This window comes from Chiloscyllium plagiosum, unplaced genomic scaffold (assembly GCF_037043375.1).
Source record: "Chiloscyllium plagiosum isolate Xiang-an unplaced genomic scaffold, Cpla_swu_hap1 HiC_scaffold_10, whole genome shotgun sequence".
Classification (NCBI taxonomy): Eukaryota; Metazoa; Chordata; class Chondrichthyes; order Orectolobiformes; family Hemiscylliidae; genus Chiloscyllium; species Chiloscyllium plagiosum.
This window is the reverse complement of record NW_028270148.1, coordinates 44,670,687-44,688,903: the sequence shown is the minus strand read 5'-3', so window position 1 is coordinate 44,688,903 and position 18,217 is coordinate 44,670,687. Positions and strand designations below refer to the sequence as shown.

General features: G+C 36.6%; 1 protein-coding gene across 5 annotated transcripts in view; it reads right to left on the bottom strand.

Annotated features, from left to right (window-relative positions):
* rcor3 (REST corepressor 3) overlaps positions 1-18,217 on the bottom strand; it is a 68,023-nt gene that overhangs the window by 7,880 nt on the left and 41,926 nt on the right. For 4 of the 5 annotated variants that reach the window (XM_043695752.2, XM_043695753.2, XM_043695755.2 and 1 more), the window contains exons 9-10: positions 12,458-12,535; positions 485-542 (exon numbers count right to left, since the gene is read on the bottom strand). In XM_043695752.2, the coding sequence (XP_043551687.1) occupies positions 485-542; positions 12,458-12,535 (136 nt within the window). The remainder of the gene's footprint in view (positions 1-484; positions 543-12,457; positions 12,536-18,217) is intronic. The other variant, XM_043695757.2, reaches the window with a different exon arrangement.

Sequence of the window (18,217 nt, the reverse complement as noted above, 5' to 3'; positions counted from 1 at the left end):
TTTAATGAATTCCTGCTTTTCTTGATTTAAAACTTCACTGAGGGATCAGGGATAGTGGGAAAAACATAGTAAAGGTAGACAACTGGCTTTGATCTGTCCAGGTGATGGAGGAGGCTCAACAGGCTGGGTGGCCTGCTCATGCACCTACTTCCAATGCTTCTACAAGCTTAATTGTAATTGTGTTCCCTGTTGTAATGAATACTTGACATATCAGCAGAAGTTCATATGTCAGCCGAGGTTAATTTAAAAAGCAAATAAAGTAGTACTGATTATGAAATAAACAAGTTCTGAATTCCAGAAAAAAATTCTCATTTTTATCCTAAGAGTGCTGTTGGCTAAAGAACATGTAGAAGCAGCTAAGTGTAATGTAAAATCCACCATGTTTAAGAGGCCTTGGGTTTTTTGTTTGATTACTTCATTAATACCCATAAGATGCCAAAGGAATAGGAACATTTGTCAAATCCCAGATTCAGATGAAGCTCACCTTGTACTGCAAGCAGCTGCTCCTCCGTTGTCCAGCGTGCATTGATTTTCTGAGTGGTCTGCAAATGGAACATGAGGAAATAAAAGTCAATTGTCTTGCATTAACCTCCACAAACCAACAAACTTTAATATGTCTGAAATTACTTATTTGTCAAAAGTCTGTTGATCACAAGAAATTCAGAAAAATTGGAGTGTATTTTCTTGTTAATAAAGGTAATCAAGATCTAGAATCAGCAAATAAATTGAATAAAACGAGGAAGGAAATGGACACCACTACATTCCTTCTTCAGATGTACAAAAAGGCTCAAAAGCATTCAACAGCATGGCATTTTCTCCCCAAGGGCATCAAAACAGATTCAATCTCTTACTGGCCCAGTCAATTTTGACACCAATGTTCTGTTTGAAGAAAAGTATCTACATTTAAAGACAATACAGACTTTCTTCAAACAATGACCTGCTCTTTATTAATATTGGTACAACGAACACTTCAGTATTGTTAAATAAATCTCAAATCAATTATTTCCTCAAAAAAGAAAAATAATCAAGGAACTCGGATAGCATTAAAGTCCGGCGTTCTGCAGTTCTCTACAGCAGTCACAAGTTTGATCTTCACTGTTTGCTAAGACAACTCATTCCAGCACAAAAACCATAGCTGTGCCAAAGTTTCCAGTTAAGGAAACACGAGATTGGGGATTGGAATTAATGAAATAAAGGTGAGAAAAAAAAATTAGGCAGAGTTATGACCCAATTACTACAGATTAAGACTTATTGGTTGTCAAAATAACTGGGTTGAATTGAGAAGGTATCCACACTTGATACTTAAGTCTTGAATCTTAATGAAACAAGATGGGATAGGATGAGCTGAATAGTGAATTATCCTAAACTCAACAGTCTCTGGGACCTGGTATGTTATGGCAATGGTGTTGTGAGTGACGGTTGAGGGGTCTTGGATACTGGATACCTAACTGTTCTTCATGGGATATTTTTACTCCCCTGCCCCATAAGGAAATTAAAATAAGGCTAAAGCAAAATTATCTGTTTTAGTTTTTTCTGACTGTAGCTCTTTCCCATCATATTCACCCAGCCAGGATAGCCACAACTGCTTCCCTGCTTCGGCCATGAAGTGAAATACAATGTTGGATATGATTAGGTCATTGCAGGTTGTTATGTTAATTTAAAGCATGACCCCACTGATTTTCAGCAGGTGTCTTCTCACTTGCTACTCATTGAAACAGGAAGGACATTGTCAAATAACTTTCCTGGGTGATTTTAAATGTCTAGTTTATGGCCAGTGTCTCGGCTTAGGTAGGGGATGAGCAATCAAATAAAATATGGAGTGGCTTAAAGGCACTGCGTTTCACAAAGTCCTTACACCAGTGGAAGAAAAAGCCATAGACATATCAATAAATACAATGAAGGTAAGTTCCCAGCAACATTCAAAACAAGACAAGAACATGCATTCACTTAGAATAAAAAGAGCATAGAAAATTCTGCACCAAAATCATCATCCTGCAAATTTATTTATTCATCATGTAGTTCAACAAACTTTTTAGTTGCCATATTGTAAGAAAAAGTGATTTATAAATCCAATAAGGAATTCAGAAGAGAGTTATTAAAAATGGGATTTGCTACCAGAAAGAATAATTGATATAAAAGCATCAACGTATTTAAGTGAAAGCTTGGTAGTTACAAAGGAGAAAGGAACATAAGCATAAGTTGATATACATTGATGAGGTTTAATGGGAGGAAACTGATGTGTAGGATAACCATTGGAATAAATTAGTTAGGGCAAATTCCCTGTATAGGTTCTGAAAATTTTCAGTAATGAAATGTTTTATATTTGCATGCTATAGTTACATACCAGATTTTGCTTGGTCTATTGTACCTCCTTTGTGTATTAATTTTTAAGCTGGTCACTATCTAGATGGGTATCAACATATTTCATTTGTTTGAAATTACATAAAACTTGCACTTCATGAGATTTGATAAATATACTGCAGAATGATCAAAAGTCAATAAAACTTGCCAATGGAATGTATTGCTCTATTAGTGTATTATGGGCAATTAACTCATTTTTCCAGAAAAGTTTCATTTACACACACTAATGTAAAACCAACATTTTTCATGTAACGATTTATATAAAAATTAGATAATAAATTAATAATTGTTTCATAATAACAATGTAAAATCCATTCTATCATAAGTCAACAGTCAACATGTTTGTACTCTACAAATGTGTTTGCAATTGTTGATTCCAAGATACCCCCCAACTCAGCATTGATATCTGTTTGATATTTAAAATGTAGTCTGTGTTGTAGGTGACTTGAGTGGCAGTACCTGGGCAGCAAAGTGCATTACTCATAAAAATATTGTAGTGAATACTTGTTGAGGTTTACTGCATAATGTCAAAAGACATTTCCCAGCCATGTGTTAGGGTGAATGTTGAAATCTGAAATACACACTGGGTGACTGTTGGAAACCAATACAGTATAGAAAATGCTGGAAGGTATACTATCAGCTAAGATATCTGAAACAGAATTTAGGATTAACAATATAGATAAAACAAAACTAAAAAGAATCTCAGTGAAAATATTAATTTTTGGAAGCTGACTGCCTGGCTGCCTCTTGCCAGTTTAACAGAACTAATAATCAAAATGTATCTGTATTAGTAAGCACATGATCAAAATCTTTGTTTAAATTATTAATGATCTGATGTATCTTCAGGTGTATCCATACACTTCATTCTAGGCTTTTAAGACAGTTTCGAAAAAATCCTTAAATTTGAATAATAATTCAAGTATAGGAATATTGTTGAGAATCTGTCCAGAAAGTGTATCTTTAAAAATAGTAGCTTATTAATCAAAGACTCCCGCTGGAAACGGAGATTTTTGCCTCCTGAAATAAACTTTTCGATTACACATCCCAATTCTGGCAGAACAATGTTAGAAATAAAAATATTTTCCAAGACAGAAATTGATGCCCTCCTCTTTTATTCACCCCTTTCAACTCAACAACAAGCAGTCAAGATACAGAAATCAATACAGACAGCCTACAAGGTGGGTTTTTTTTTAAATGATTTAATGAAAATACGCAAGAACCTAACATACAGACAAATACTAATAAACCTCACAAACAAGCTTCTGGAGTACTTCCCATTTCCTTCCTTAACCAAACTGTATAACACCTTAACAAAATACTGGCACTTGCTCTACGCAGTAAATAATGCATGCACAATGCTCAACAAAAATGCTGCTGAAATCTGCTTGTAATAATTTATTAAGTCAAATCACCTAATATTCTGTACCTTATTTACATCATAATTGAGACAAGCTAAGTCTGATCAATAGGGGAATTGCATTTACCTCTGGCATCAAATTTCTTTAGTGAGAGCAATATTGTGCATTTTTTGACTAATCCAGTTCTCATACAAAATACTTAGAACACTTGTACTTGGTTTACTACTTACAGCTGTATTTCAGGAGCATGCAAACGAATTTAGCACAAATACAATGAGCGACATCTTTCAGTCTGTGAATTGTTGGAATTCAGATGCAAAACTGAAGATGCCATTTGGGCATTTGTGGAAATCTTGATGTGTGGATATATGTGGAAATTTCCCAAGTTGTTTAAGCTCTCTGCTTTCTGTTTCCCTGACCCTCCATGAAGTGGAGACTTTGGACAGTTCTGCAGTATCTACCTGGGTAGCTGGCCAGAAGATGTTTGACAGATTAAAATCTAGAATAACATTTTGGTAATGACACTTGAGACCCCGGTCAATCCCTCAGGCAGCCATGCACTCCATGGCCCAAACTATTTCCTGATCATTGAACACTCCCTCAATCATACTTGAGGACCTGATTAAGCCCAGACACCACCGCACAGAATACCTGACCAGGACCCAATGTGATTGCTTCCCGGACCCACTCCCATCCTGACTCCATGACTACTCATGATCAGCTGACTGCACCCCCCCACCAACACATCTGATTACACAATAACATGACTACTCCTGATGTACTATTTTACCTACCCATTCACTTTAACAGTTAAACTGTACCTTTAAACTTACCACATGGCAGCTAGTGCCATTAAAAGAGATGTGTCCTGTCTCCTCCCCATCCCTCCAAGTCCCAACGGAGTTCCAAGGGACATTGCACAGTGCAAATCTTTGATAGCTGATATCTGATGATCCTGCAGAAATGGAGTATTTGTAAGCAGCATGGCAATCTGACAAATAATGCCATTTTTGGGAAGATCCAATCAACTAAATGTTTGTCCTACAGCAGTGGCAACTGGAAATTGTATTGCGAACCCATTGTGCTTGTTGTCTGCTTTGCATAATAAAGAATCCAGTGATATAGAATCATAGAAAGCTTACAGCGTAGGAGAACATTGGCTCATCTACATGTGCCAGCTCTGTGCAAAACAACTTATCTTGTTCTATTCTCTTGCCCTTCCCCACAACCTTGCAAACATTTTCTGCTCAGGTTTATCTGCATTTCTGTTTTGAAAGTATTGTTTGCATCTTCTGTCACTACTGTCATGGGAGTGCCTTCTAGACTCTAAACACTTGGTATGTAAAAATCTTATTCCTCATGGCACAGATAGCTCTTTTAACAATCATCTTAAATCTGGCACTTCACCCTTCTACCAAATGCAACAATTATCATCTATCTATTCTTGTCATAGATTTCATAATTTTTGAATACTCATCAAATCTCTTCTCCAAAGGAAAACAATTAGTTCCTCTAATTTACCAATGAACTGAAGTCCCTCATCTCTGGGCAAAAAGCACAAAGATCTGCAGACTGTGGAAATCAGAAACTAAAACAGAAGCTGCTAGGAAAATTCAGCAGCTTGAGTTACATTTGTGGAGGGGAAGTAGTCCAGTGACCCTCCTTCAGAACTGAACTGAACTGAACTGAACAGTTCTGAAACACGGTCATGGATGCAAAACATTAACTCTGCTTTCTCTCCACAGATGCTGCCAAACCTGTTATGTCTTCTCAGCAAGTTCTATTTTATCCCTCATCTATGGAACCTTTACATTTTTGTAACTCTTTTCTGCACCCTCTCTAAAACCTTCACATCCTTCTAATACCATGGCTGCCAGAATTAGACACAGTAGTTCAACTAAGGTAAATCTGGAATTCTATAAGATTTTATCATACTGTCCTTGTTTTTGTTCTTTATGATTCTGTTTATAAAGACCATAATCCAGCATGCATTTTAAACACTTCCTCAACCTGCCTTGCCATCCAATTTATGCACAATAAAATAAACCTGTCTGTTTTTGTTTCATGTTTGGATTTGCCTCCCTTATTTTCAATTGCTTTTCTTCATTCTTCCTATCAAAAACGTACCACTTCACAATTCTACGCCAGATCTGCCCATTCCAGCAGCCTAATTACTCGTGAGATTTATCACAGTCATCCAACAGCTCGCAAAATTTCCAAATTTTGAAATTGTGCCCTAAACACGCAAAACTCAGTCATTAGTATATATCATGAAAAATAGTGGTCTTATAATGAATGCTTCAGGAACCCCAATGGATACCTTCATTTAGACTAAGAACAACCATTCCCCATGATACGCAGTTTCCTGACAGCCTGGATGAAAAGTTGGTTGGGTGTCACTTTCCCTTTTATTTCATAGGCTTCAATCCTGCTAAGAAATCTATTATGTGACAATTTATCAAGAGTTATTTGAAGATCCACAAGCACCATGCCAGCCACTTACCCTTAACAATCATCTCAGTTATTTCATCAAAACATTTAATCAACTTAGTTAACCACAACTTGCCTTTAACAAATCTCCCTGGCTTGCACTAATTAATCCAAATTTATCTAAGTGACTTTAATATGTGCCAGATTATCATTTCTGAAAGCTTTCCACCACAAAGATTAAACTGATGGGTCTGTAAAGATTGGAGTTATCCTTGCATCTTTTTGATTAAGGTTTAAAATTGGTGTTTCTCTATTTCATTGGGAATTCATTGTTATGCCATCCTGTATCTAAGGAGGATTGGAAGAATATGGCCACTGCCTCTAATTCCCTCCATTCTCTTAGAATTCTCAAATGCATAACATCCAGTCCTGGTAACTTACCAATTTTTAAGGACAGCCAGACTTTCTAATACAGTCTATCAATTTTTCATATAGTACCTCAATGAACATCTCTTAGAGTAGGACTCAGACACCTTATAGGTTGTTCATAAAGGAGAAAGTGAGGTCTGCAGATGCTGGAGATCAGAGCTGGAAATGTGTTGCTGGAAAAGCGCAGCAGGTCAGGCAGCATCCAGGGAACAGGAGAATTGACGTTTCGGGCATAAGCCCTGAAGAAGGGCTTATGCCCGAAACGTCGATTCTCCTGTTCCCTGGATGCTGCCTGACCTGCTGCGCTTTTCCAGCAACACATTTCCAGGTCGTTCATAAAGACAGATGAAAAGTACTCATTTAGTTATTCAGTCACGTCATCTGCCGCCTCAGATTAATTTGCAGAAATACAAATCAAGATACTCTACCTGAAGATCAACGGATTATCTTAAAGGTGTTTATACCTTTCAGTTACATAATAAATTGTGCTTAGCTTCTCTGAATAAATCGTCGCAATTAAAATTTCAACTTACTTAGTGAGACGCTTTAAGTTTGTTAAATTAATAAAACAAAAATGGAGAGCTAAGGATAGCAATTTTTGTGACAAGTAGGTTCTCTGGTTCCTTTTCCTTCCTAAGGGCATCACTGGTCTCTGGTACTTCTGCCAAAGCTCGTATCCCTCATATGGACCACAGTATTTTATTACAGGACAGGGATTTCAGTCTAATCCTGTCCATAGGCAAAGTCAGTATTTCCATGACTAGAGTTCTGGCTACCAATAAGGATGGGAAACCGAAAACTGAATGTGTGTAAACTGTAAAACTAAATTCCTCTTCCTTCTTTTCATCTGACCTTCGCACGGATTGGAAACACACATGAACTCTTACTGAGGTAGGGGTTGCCATCATGTGGACCATGAAAAATTCAATTTCCTTCTCTGCTATTTTTTCATGCACTGGAAGCTAAAAAATACTTTGAGGGGTCATGACCAGTCAAGAAAGATAGCTGTCAGAATGTTTCTGATTCTTCAGCAATGTGTTAGATGTTTAAACACCTTCAAATGTCACTATTAGATGTCATGTAATGCAGATGTGTTTTAAATGAATAGCTGATCATAGGACTCTGTCCTGTACAGGTAAATCAACCATTACATGGATTAGCATTGCGAAAATGCTGGGACGTGTTAAGGAACTTTTCTCTTTCGCATGGATGAAATGCCATAATGCATTCAAAATCGTAGGAGAATGTGATGGTGAACTCCACCTTCATGTTTTGGACTGAAGCTTAAATGTACAAACATTTTTGTACTTTGAAGAAAATTGCCCTGCTGTTAAACGTTAAGAAAATCTAACGACCAGCTCCATGCCATTGATTGACAGGTAATCTTCTTTTGATATGGAACAAACACCATCTGTTTGTTTTGATAGCTTTTGCCATTATGAATGCTTGACCAAGCCCCAAAAATGTTAGGCTACAGTGTTGATACAGCTGCTCAGGGATGTGAATAACAGTTAGAAGAGATTATTATGAGATAGTCATGATTTGATTGATACTCAAACTGATGATTGTTTGAGTCACACAACTCAATCGGCACTTATGGGAATAACCAACGTTTTTTCAAAGACAACTTACTTTCTCCAGCTATCCACTGTTTTTACGTGGATCGGGGACTGTTTTTACATGGATATTGGGTGAGAGGCAATGGAGGATGCAAGTGGTATATTGGGAGGTTGCAGCAGGGTAAAGGGGTGGTTTGGCTGCATAAGAACGATACAAGATTCTGCCCTGTTGTCCCAGAGAACCAAGATGAGCGTTCCAATTAGCCTACTGTGGTATCCACACTTCTCCCAAAACTGCAGATGGAAACTGCAAACTGTATGAAAAAAAGAAGTCCTGAAGAAAGTCATGTATCAGATGTGCTTTTTGGAAGCAACAAAAAGGGCTGACTCATATTTCACGAGTCCAGGAGGAAAATCTGGACCACAGTCTTTCATGGCAAGATCATCTTCAAAACCTAACCAGGTCTACTCTCTTATTTCCAAACCCAGGACTACTAATTGCTGTCTACCAAGATCGGTTATCTTTATACAGTACAGGTTTACATATCCTGACTATCACAAGAGGGTCTGTACTCAGCAAGTATTAAAAGAAGAGACATTTGATCAAAAGTTGAATTGCTAAGAAAAGGACAAGTCTCTTTAACAGTCTCATACAATTTGTACTAACTGATACAATCAGGCCACAATAAATGCTAACATTGCTTCAGTCACAGCAATTCAGGTAAACAAGAAATTAGCAAATTCCTGCTGGAACATTAACTATCCCTTCACAGTTAACTTCAAGTATACTATTTTACTTAGAAATAACTCCCACTAATATAAAAATTGGAGTGGATATTATACATCAGGGAGAAAATGGTCAAAAAATAGTTAAAGGCTCAAACAAAACAGAGCTGACTCTTTGTTAGTTTCTTGCTGCAGTTAAACATGTTTGTATTGCACTCATCAGGGTAATTAGCAAAAATATATGATTGGCAGTTAACTGCCACACTGTTTAAATTTCAAATCAGGCAGGTTGACTGATTGTTCAGGACATCACCCTCAGAAATAAATCAGTGAATGGCTGTTACCTACTTCATAGAGTTGAAACAGGTGCAGTGTAGGTTATTCTTCTACTTCATGCCCAAAACCAGAGGGTGGTAAATGATCAAATTTCTGCCCCACCCATTAACTCCTCTTGTCATGCTCAAAAATTGACACTGGGGCATGTAGCAACCCTAGCCTACACAAAATTGCAGACAGATCAGTGTGGGCATGAGGACAGCAAATACCCCTTAAATGCAAAGGTCTGTAAAGAGTAGCCCTATATTTCAGTACTTCTCGATTTCTGGCCACTTGCACAACCCCAGTTTTTTTTTTTGCTTTACCTTTGGCTGTGCCTTCAACTATCTAGAATCCCAGTTCTGGAAAACTTTCCCTCAGCACTCTGTTTCCAATCCCCTCTTCTCCCCTAAAATGCTCATCAAAACCTGCTTCTTTAACCAGGATTTTACACACCTGTCTTGATACTCCTCTAGCACAGTGCACAAGTTTGTATTTGATAATCATTCCTATGAAGTGCCTTGTAATGTCTTACTATGTTACTGAAAATTTCTCAAGTTAAGTTGTTGTCATTGTAGAGAGGAGAACTCCAAGGTACTAACAATCATTATGAAGGTTTCACTGAATGCTTGGAGAGACCAGAAGATTAGGAACTTGTCAATATTGTTCCCATATTCAAAAGGTGCATCAAAATAATTAAGGACAACCACATCAGAATTACTTTTATACCAATGAAATATACCAAATATACCAAAAATATACCAAATATACCAAAAAAAATGTCAATTATGTCTACAAACTTAAAGATTATCTGTGTCATAATAATTTCATTAACAGCAGTGAACATAGATTCAGAAGGGCAAGACCACTGCCTGACCAATGTCAATGATATCTTTGAGAAAGTAGCATTTCTGGTCAACTATGAGAATCCCTAAAGTGTATTATTTCTAGATGGTATCTGACAAAAGAAGAAAGTGAAGACTGCAGATGCTGGAGATCAGAGCTGAAAATGTGTTGCTGGAAAAGCGCAGCAGATCAGGCAGCATCCAAGGAGCAGGAGAAGCGACGTTTCGGGCATGAGCCTGAAAGAAGGGCTCATGCCCAAAAACGTCGATTCTCCTGCTCCTTGGATGCTGCCTGACCTGCTGCGCTTTTCCAGCAACACATTTTCGGTATCTGACAAAATTAAGCTAAGTATCAAGCTCAAAACTAATTCAGGATAGATGTTAACATAATTAAATTCTTAGCTTGAGGTTACAAATTATGAGGTAGTTAGTAAAAATGTGATCTTTGGTTGATGTGGGGAGAGCATTGAGTATGGTGCCTCAGGAATCGATGATGAGACAAACACAATCTCTAATTTATATTAATTACTTGAACTCAGAAACTCAATGCAAATTAAAATTAGACATGACAGGGAAGCCAGTAAAATCTTATGAAGCAGATCAACAATTACAGAATTAAATGGACGAAATTTAAAAGTAGGTAAGGAAATGGCAGATGAAGTCTGAAAGAGACAAATGTAAACACAAAGGAAACTGGACAACATATGACTGCCATGAACAGTCTTTTAATTGAAAAAAGATTTGGAAGTGTTAATAGATTTAGAACTCAAAATGTCATAGGTATAGCAATCAGTATGCTAAATCAGTATGAGTCATGATAAAAATATACTATACTCTGGTCAGTCTAAAACGTGCCTGGTGACCTTGCCAAGTTCTGGTCAATGAAACACAAGGGAAACATTCATCCAATGGACTTATGCAGAACAAAAGCCTTAAACCTGTTCCCCAGACTTGCAGGTGTTTCTTAGACTAAGATTTTTTGATCCTGCCATGACATGCCTGGGAGGTCTACTGTAGAAATGTACAAGATTATAAACAGTATGGATAATGGTATATTTGCAAAAATTATTTATGGATAAGGAGTTGCCGATTACTACTGTAATGCAAATCCAGAACTAATATTGGTTAAGTACGTCTTAACATTAAATAGTGATCAATACCCCAGAATAGATTTCTTAAAGATCTAACTCAATGTTACAAAGAGGGAATTTTAGAAGCTTTATGGATAAATGGTCCGAGATGAAAATGTTGGCTGTCTCATCATTTGCTATCACGATCTTATAAATTTTTTTTCAAATGCCTGCTCTTAGAAAGTGGAGTACTATTGGCATCACAATCAGGTCAAGATTTACACCTTACAGCAGCAGGGTTGACTTACACCTTAATACTGTAAACATCTTTGACCTTTCTTATAATTCTCCCACTGGTCATCTGTCAATTTGCAAATTCTGCAGATGAATATTTTATTGCAAAAAAGAATTTAATCTAAAAGTCAAGTTGCTTGATAATACTTACCAGTATTTCTAAGCAATTTGTCAGGTAAATGATGTAATTCCTAATCTTTTTACTTTGTTATTTGGTCAAATGTTTTCAGTAATCTATTTTAAGTTTGGTAATGTGTACTACTACTAGCACTACAAAACAATGACTTAAGACAGACTAGGTTTACTCTTTCAACATATTATATTGGTTTCCAACAAGACGTTTATTTTACATACTCCCTATAAAAACATTTTTCTAAATTTCTGTAAAATTTCCAAGTCCCTTTCTCTATAATCTCAGGCACACTCTATAATCTCAGGCACACTAGAACCTACATTTGTAGCAAAATAAAATCTTCCACTTCAAGCCTGATACACACTGATTTCCACACAGTGCTTGTCCAATTATTAACTGTGTGTAAAAAGATACCCCAGAAAGAGAGAATCCATATTCAATTGAAATAGCTATTGGGCTATTGATTTTTCCCATCTGTAAAGGACACAGAAACTATTTACTTTTTGTCTAATTTTTGAAACATTTGTTCTGGTTTCCCCAGGTCTAAATTGCACACACTTTATTCCCCAAAATAATAAAATGAGAACTGCCCCATAAATTTGTCTAGCTGCAAACGCAGATGTACCTCAGGTATGAACACAGATGTGCATTGCACCAGCACATGTACAGAAGATCAAGAAAGGTCATTGCACATTTGGAATGCCACTGCATTCAATGCGGATGCATTCATGTCATTATTTATGCCACGTGATAGAGTAATTTCTTGATACAGAATTCCACTTTTGCCACAGATCTCTAGATCCATCTAGTTTTAGACGTAGTCAATGAACAGAGGAATACTTTAATATAACGTATAAAACTACAGATCTAAAACTGTACACAAAACAACACAAGAGAATTACATTGGTTGTGAAATTATAAGCACCATATTATTTACCTCAGATGGTCTGAATTCTTCTATGCCTCCTTCTAATTTCAGCTTCAGTGCACTGTTAACTTGCTTGGCATTTTGTACCTGGGAAACCATTTCAAAATTAGACTTTTACCTATCGTTTTATAATCAATTTTGAAATTAACATTGCTCCTTTAGGCAGCATAATTTTTCTCTATTGATTAAAATTAATTTAAGCAATTTATAAAATATTGCTATAACCAGATTTTAATTTTGCAAAATTAAGACATAGGATCAAAAAACAGTTGCGGGAAGAGGCGAAGTAGAAGCTTTTACTTCTGAGAAAATCTGTAATAATTATTGACATAGGTGACAAGCAGTAGTTTCATTTATGCTCAGAACAATATGACTGTTTGCAAAATGCAAGCACTTTTTTTAAAGCAGGGTGGCAACTGAATTAAAATAGAGACATTAAGGCTGTCCCAAATTTACTCATCAAATCACCAAGTGGGGAAGGATTGATGTCCCATAATTCCATATTGTTGACTTGCGTATGGGCTCATATGCATCAATCTACATGTGAACCAGTTTGGGGAGGGTGGGTCAGCCACAGCTATAGGTTATTAAATTAAGTCACTAAAAGGCCAATTGTTAGTTTAAAAAAAATCAATTATGTAACAGAGATCTTATAAAATTTTCTAATTTTCCAATTGCTTGTAGGTCATCTGCTGAATCGAGAGAATGGTATCTTTCTGAAGTCAGTCACCTGGGAGCAAACTGGGGACACCAGTGTTTCAGAGAAACTCCAAGTTCCCCTTATCCTTCTGCATTCCCCCCACTCTGGATTTATCTCTTTGGTTTTAGCTACAGCTACAACATCATTCTTTAGGGGGAATTTCCCCATTGTCTACTGTGGCTGGACAACTAGGACACTTGGTAATTTTACATTCTTAAAGCCGTAGTCTCCATATGCAATGGCAGACTGTAACATGTTGTGTTTCAGGTATTCATATCTCCCCCACCCACCAAGAAACCGCCACCTGCCATCCTTAATTAGATAGTGATTGGCCTTTGACTGCTGCTATCAGGTCAATCAAGAGAAAGAACATGTTGAGTAATTGATCCCAACAGTGTAATGTCAGGACCCAAAGTCTGGATCCTGATCCAAAGTGCAGAGTTCTCCTCATGGAATCAAGATTAGGAGTCTCAAAGTTGGATATCTAGCCAAAGTAAGATACAGTGGGCCCAGTGACTTGTTATGATAGCACATTTATAATACATGAAATATTTTTACAATGGATTCTTCAATTTGCGAAGTTTTGTTTAAAAAAAATTCTCAATCCTTAATTCACTAATTACATTGTCACTGCTTTAGTGCAACATCCATTACTCTATTGTTAGTGAGAAGAATACTATCACTTGTTGCTTGCATGCTTACCAATTATTTCACTCCATGTGTGTTAAGGGAGAAGAAAACTGAAGGCTAAGAAGATGCTATTTGAACATTTTGTCTATAAAAATACTAACCTTAGATAACTGAAATTGCCACAAATGTGTGAATCTTAGTTTAGTTGTGCGTTGGTATTAGAAATCCTTTGGCAAAGTAGAAAAACAGTTAGGTCCACATCTGAGGAGTGGAAGACCAGAGGCTCCCTTGTCAATTTACCTTCCCCCACTTTTTACCTCAATTGGGGTAGAACATGGTATGAAAAATACAGATATCTGCTGGAGAGGAGTTCAAATGGTAGTAAATACAGATCCTCATCACATAATCTCAGCCTCACTCCTCAAACTTTTGGGTAAACTTCCAAAGGGATCTTGGTAATTAGCACTTCCTATTAAAAAAAATCTAAGAACCGTTGCAAAGAAGGGAGCTGAAAAAGAAAGAAATTGAAGGTATACAGATAGTATATGTTTAAAGTTGGGTTGGGGCAGAGGAAAGAGTCATAAAAGGTTCAACTGTATATATAGATCATTGAAAAAAGATAGAGACAAGACTTTGCACTATTTTGTTCAGTTTTCAGAAAACTCCTATAGCCATGGAAAAGCTGTAATGTTGATTTATGAGGATGGTACTACAGATCAGAGGATTATAGTTGTGATGAGACATTTGAAAAGCTGCAAACCTGAAATTACACCATCTGATATGCATGATTGCTTAATATGCTCTTCTGGAATTGTTCTGTTATTTTAGTGGAAGTGTTAATTCATTTAAAATAAGAGAGTTAATGCATCAGCAAAAATCAGTAGGAAAACAGGAACTTTGGACAAAAGAACCAAGTTTTCACGTGATATTATCCCACATCATTTTGGGAGTTATGACAATAATCACTAGAGCTGAGGAAGTAGGAGGGAATCTAACAGAAGTGCTAGAAATTTTGCAAGGATTAGGGAGGGTAAACGATTATTTGCATTAACCACTGAATTGGTTTCAGAGCACAAATTTAGGATTAGTACCAAAGGCACGCAAGGTATATTGGAAGAAATTTTTATTTCAATAATAACAAAAATGGAATACATTACTCCAAATGTCTACTGAGTGCCAGTAACTTAGAGGGAAGACATTCAGGTATTTGAGAGCAGTGGAAATATTAACAGTCTCTGAATTAAACTACCAAAATCCAACACATGTAAGATTTGTTTTTTTAATTATGTACATGTACATGCCTCAGTAGTCAAGTTATGCAAGTTTTGAAACAATGATGAGAGATTGGCAGAACCAAGCCTCAAGGATCCCAAAGGTGATGAAAGATGCTGCTGCAGTTTAGAACCAAATTCATGACCTTCATCCCCATTACAATATTTAATATTTTGCCATGTCTTCCCATGGTCATCAACACAGGCCAAATCAGCTTCTTTGCAACCTTAACATACAACTCAACCGTGAGATGAGTTTTTAAAGCTAGACTTTATCACAAAACCTCCAAAGCATTGTCTATTGTTTTCCATCTGCCTCTAAAACTATAATATGTGTATTTTCTCCCTGCAAACTAGATTACTGCACCTCAGCTCAGCCAAAATCCTGCTTCTTGCATCCAGTTTCACACCAAGTTCATCTCATCCACCAAGCATGTGTAGGCTACCTTGGTTCTCATTTGTCTAATGCCATCAAGTTAAAATTCTTACAGTTGTCTTCAAAATGTCATGTGGCCTCAGTTTTATTTTTAATCTCCTCCAGCCCCACAACATCTACTACCATTGTTCAGCAAGCGTGTACGTGCCCACTTCCCTTTAACCTGATGGCTGTAATTTCACCTGGCTCACTGTGAGACTCCTGCCTCTCCATCATCTCCTCCTCCTTAAATTCTACTTCTTTGACAATTTTTTTTTGTCTTGTCTTTAACGTCTTCTTTTTGACGTAGTGTTCATTTTCTTCACATCTTTTCAATTATCTTGGGGAATTTTTATGTTAAACATACAAGTGTAAATGTTTTGCCATTTAACTTCCAGCACAGACCACTGGCAAGTTACCTGCTACTTGTTCACAGGGGCATTGATTTTCAATGTTACTTAGAGGGAAGTGGGAAAAATCCCAGCTTCTTTCCAGGTTCCATTTATGAGCCAGACTAGCCCGTTAATCATCCAAATTTGCATGATGATGCACAGACGTGCATGGTTAAGGCATCAGATGGCTTAGTTTGCTATGCAGGTTTGATATTAATCTGGATTTCTAACATTGAGTATACTACCTCAAAGCCACATTTATTTGAAGGAGACCTTGCTTAATATATCCCTCAACTTTTGGATAAATTTGAAGAGGAAGAACAAATTTTAAATGAATATGAGGAAAGGGCAGGAAAACAGATTAGATATACCTAACTCTAAGTGCAACCAGTAATTTCACAGGCACAATGAACCTAATGATCTCATTCTGCTGCAAAACTGCTATGATGAAGAACTAACGCACTAATTTTAACCTTGCCAACCTGGCATAAACCAAACAGGTAATGAGGTAAAATGAACAATGCAACTTATATACACTGGTCAAGCTGCCTCCCCATTTTTTGTGATCATAACCTGTGCTTCTAAGCACACAAGAGGTACACCAGTCAGATGATTCTTTAATGATTTAAATCAGACTAAGGTGGCACTGTTGGGGCCTCAACTGTCTGTACCACACAGGAATGCCATCATGGTATGCTCAAACAGCCAAGCTAACAGAAACAGCAACCAAGTCAGAAAGTCTAGTGGATTTTTTTTTAAATGTGGGGCCAGATGGAACAAGACTGAAGAAATAAAGGATAAACATTTTAACCAAAATGTCTGAAGTAAAGATTTAATGTTTTCTTAAATTTTTTTCAACTCCAACATCACAGCCAATTTGACAGTCTGCATCGCTGCTTCCAGCTTCATCTCCTCCATTATATAAGGAATACATCAAGATGTTGCAGAGAATGGTACAAAACTATGATGTACAGATGGTAATTTTAGTTTAATCACATTAACCCAAGCAATATTAAAATCGCTTATTGAGGCTAAAGAGTGCAGTTTGCAGTTATTACATCCTTTCATATTGCATAAGAAACTACAAACAGTCAACAAAAGCATGGTTCCTTACAATAAAGGACTGCAACAACTGATTGAATAGCCTGCTCCTCATACATCACATCACAGGAAATTGTTTGATTGAAGTTACATATAACCTCCAACTTTTAAGGTTTAATTTTGAAAAACCAAAATTTGTCAAAAACAGATGTACATCAGTTGCATAAACTTCACTCCAAAACTTTGATTCAAAAATGGCTTTTCAACTATTTCGTTATTACTCCTATAATACAATAGTGCAGATTACAAACAAATGCACTATTTAAAAGGTTTGAGTACTCTATGGAATTGCAACATCTTCCAGTCTATCCTCTTTTGTAAAACTTAATCCAAATTACATCAAGTTCCTTTGTTGTTTTCACTGCATCCTCAATCCCTCAGGTGTAGTCTTCCATTCCCTAAATGTATATATTTGTAAAATACTGCACCGTAACATTTGGCATTCTCTGAAATTGCTCTACCACATCTGTTCTTGGCTTTCCTTCTAACACACCTTTAATCTATATATATTTCTGTCCTTACTGGTTTTAAAACTCTCATACACCAGTTTCTTCAATATTAATTGATTTCTCGCCTCTATTTATCCAAAGATCTACTCGAAGTTGTTTTTTTAAATTGAATTATTCAATTTCTTTATCAAGTGCATCTCCAGTTGTTATACATTCTTATATGCTAATTTCACTTGTTACTTGCTAATTTCACTCTAACATGCTCTTTATCTATCTAAGATTTTTCCCAAACCAATCTGGAATTTTAGCTTTTTTACTGATCATTTTCACTTTCAAGTTGGATCTTAAACCAAATCATATTGTGATCACTCGTTGTAAAACGCTCACCCCATTCGATGTATTTAATTATTCCTAACTAGATCTAGCTACTAATCCACCTTTCTAGGTGTACTGACATACTGCTTGAGAAAGGAACTCCAAAAATGTGAAAGGCACTATGCAAAAACAATTTCCTTCTCATTTACATTCACTAAATGGAGGTATTCTAGTTGAAAGAAATAAACCTTCCTGACCTCAAAATCAAAAGTTACTTCATAGCCAGTTAACTACATTTGAATGCAGTTATTGTTGCTATATAGGCAAACAAGCAGGCAATTTATACACAGCAGGATGTCACAAACAGCATGGACATGGATAAATGTTGAGTTAGTCTAATGGTGTTGTTTGAAGAATAAATTATGGCCAAAACACTGGGAGACCTCTATTTTGAGCAGTGCCATGGGATTTTTTAAAAAGCCATCTGAACAAGTTA